The 2,859-nt window shown below is 48.0% G+C and overlaps 1 protein-coding gene across 1 annotated transcript in view; it reads left to right on the top strand.

The window, feature by feature from the left end:
* CECR2 (cat eye syndrome chromosome region, candidate 2) overlaps positions 1 to 2,859 on the top strand; it is a 193,556-nt gene that overhangs the window by 179,098 nt on the left and 11,599 nt on the right. The window contains exons 9-10 of the mRNA XM_012651030.1: positions 614 to 743; positions 932 to 1,772. Coding sequence (XP_012506484.1) covers positions 614 to 743; positions 932 to 1,772 — 971 coding nt within the window. The remainder of the gene's footprint in view (positions 1 to 613; positions 744 to 931; positions 1,773 to 2,859) is intronic.

The following is a 2,859-nucleotide window of genomic DNA, read 5'->3' as shown; positions in this document are numbered from 1 at the left end:
TGGGACTACAAGTAGCGCACACCACCACACCTGGCTAATTTTTTCTATTTTTAGTAAATACGGAGTCTGATTCTTGCTTAGGCTGGTCTCGAACTCCTGAGCTCAAGCAGTCCTCCCTCCTTGGCCTCCCAGAGTGTTGGGATTACAGGCATGAGCCACCGCACGTGGCCTTTTATTTATTTTAAATCCTTTTTCTCAATAATTTGAAGCATGTATTCTCAACGTGGGCAAAAATTGTGATAAACAACTTACTCTTTTTGTGTTCATGATGAGATACAATGTGAGCGGTAGGTACACTGTATCTGTGGTGGTAGAATGTCATGGGAGGGGCCTGTTGGGGGAAAATGGCTAAACTGCTTGTGTGGGGACGTAGAAACACTGATTCGGTCCTGCGTTTCCTGGGGAGGAAGAGGGAAGTCTCTCTGGCGCGGGGGCTAGTCCTGCTGCAGGCGAGCCCAGGTGCTCGCAGTCTTCCCTTTGTGGCACTGCATGCTGAGTCCTTAGTCTGTGCTCTTTTAGTGGTAGCTTCATCTTCAGGAAAACCCCATTTCTCCTCGTCATACCTGTGCTTTTTCTTTTTCCCCCTTGTTGCTTTACTCGATGCTTCCCAGAGGCCAACAGTGCCAGGAACATTTGGTCCTCTTCGAGGATCAGATCCTACCAGTTTATACGGTTCCTCTGGAGTCCCAGAACCACACCCTGGAGAGCCTGTTGTACAACAGCATCAACCTTTTTCCATGCAGGTAAGCAGCCTACTCAGAGGATGCAAGTGCAAAGGGCAAGTTTCAGAAATATAGTCTGTTTCCAGGTTAAATTCAGTTTATTGTCTCTTGTCATGAAGAGTTTGTCTCCATAGATTAAGCACATTACAGGGTCTGTCTTGCTCTGTGATTCTGGTTAACGCTGCTGTGCACCCTTTTCTTGTTGCCAGCCTCCAGTTGGAATTAACAGCCACCGAGGACCCGGGCTAGGCACACCCGAAGAGAAGCAGATGTGTGGAGGGCTGGCGCACCTTTCTAACATGGCGCCACATCCTGGATCGTTGCAGCTTGGGCAGATGAGTGGCCCTGGTCAGGATGGAAACTTGTATCCTCCAGCTCAATTCCAGCCAGGATTTATTCCTCCCAGGCATGGCGGGGCTCCCGCCCGACCCCCAGACTTTCCTGAAAGCACAGAAATTCCTCCCAGCCACATGTATCGATCATACAAGTACCTGAATCGAGTACACTCTGCTGTCTGGAATGGGAACCATGGTGCTACTAACCCAGGACCCTTGGGGCCAGATGAGAAGCCTCTCTTAGGGCCAGGACCCTCTCACCAGCCTCGCACTCTTGGTCACATGATGGATTCCCGAGTGATGAGACCACCTATCCCCCCAAGCCAGTGGACTGAACAATCAAGCTTTCTACCTCATGGAGTTCCTTCTTCAGGGTATATACGACCACCCTGTAAGTCTGCTGGACATCGGTTACAGACACCTCCAGCACCAAGTTCTCTGTTTGGAGCACCCTCCCAGGCTCTGCGGGGGGTGCAGGGAGGGGACTCCATGATGGACAGCCCAGAGATGATCGCCATGCAGCAGCTGTCCTCCCGGGTCTGCCCACCAGGTGTGCCTTACCATCCCCGCCAGCCTGCTCCCCCGCATATACCTGGCCCTTTCCCACAGGTAGCTCACTCGGCATCAGTCGGTGTGCCAGCCCCCAAGCCTGCCTTGGGCAACCCTGGGAGGCCACAGGATAACAGGGAAACACCAGAGCCTGAGAATGACCGAGGTAATTGACATTGTCACTTTCATCTGACTGGTGGCTCTTTAAGCTGGTATTGCATGAGTAATCTTCTCACATAGATTATCAAACCAAATGGAAACTGGTTTTCAGCCTCTTTTTCTTAAACTACTCAGGGGTGGGCCAGTCATAGCACTTGTTTTGATCTGAAGATCCCGGAGCATTTCTGGTGATGATAATGGTAGCTGCACAGATAGGCACCCGCTCAGCTAGGCACTCTTTTTGAGAATTTTATATACATAAACTCATTCAGTTCTCAGGACAAGCCTTTGAGGTAGCTACATCATTACGCTTGTTTTACAGATGAAAATCCAAGGCACAGAGTAAGGGAATATTTGTTCTTGTCCAGCCAGTAAGTAATGAAGCTGAGATTTAAACCCAGGCAGGCCAGGTACAGTGGCTCACACCTGTAATCCCAGCACTCTGAGAGGCTGAGGCGGGAAGATCGCTTAAGGTTAGGAATTCGAGACCAGCCTTAGGAAGAGTGAGACCGCATCTCTACTAAAAATAGAAAAAATTAGCCGGACAACTAAAAATGGAAAAAATTAGCTGGGCATGGTGGCACAGGCCTGTAGTACTAGCTAATTAGGAGGCTGAGGCAGGAGGATCACTTGAGCCCAGGAGTTTGAGGTTGCTGTGAGCTAGGCTGATGCCACAGTACTGTAGCCCGGGCAACAGAGCGAGAGACTGCCTCAAAAAAAAAAACCAGGCAGATTAGCTCCAGCTTCCGTGCTTTTAACTGCTACATCATCATAATGCCTTTAAAAAATTCACTGTCTTGAAAGTTATCACTATGAAATAAGTTTTCAAATTCTAATTATTACCATCCTTTTATTCTTGGATATATATATGTCTGTATCTGCCAAGAATTATAAATTGTGAGATTAGGAAATTTTGAAGCAGTCTCTTACAAATTACATTTAAGGGGAGTAAACATTAAACTAGAGGAGAAGGATGAAAAAAAATACTTTGTGTAGTCAGTGGTTATTTCTAGAGTAGGTAGGTAGCGTATATTGTGTGCATAGTCTTACTCCTTACATGGCTAGAGAATGGAGACACCAGGACTTTGTAAAAG

Source organism: Propithecus coquereli, unplaced genomic scaffold (assembly GCF_000956105.1).
Source record: "Propithecus coquereli isolate 6110/MARCELLA unplaced genomic scaffold, Pcoq_1.0 Scaffold346, whole genome shotgun sequence".
Lineage (NCBI taxonomy): Eukaryota > Metazoa > Chordata > Mammalia > Primates > Indriidae > Propithecus > Propithecus coquereli.
Note: the sequence above shows the minus strand (reverse complement) of the source record. Positions and strands in the feature narration are given on the sequence as shown.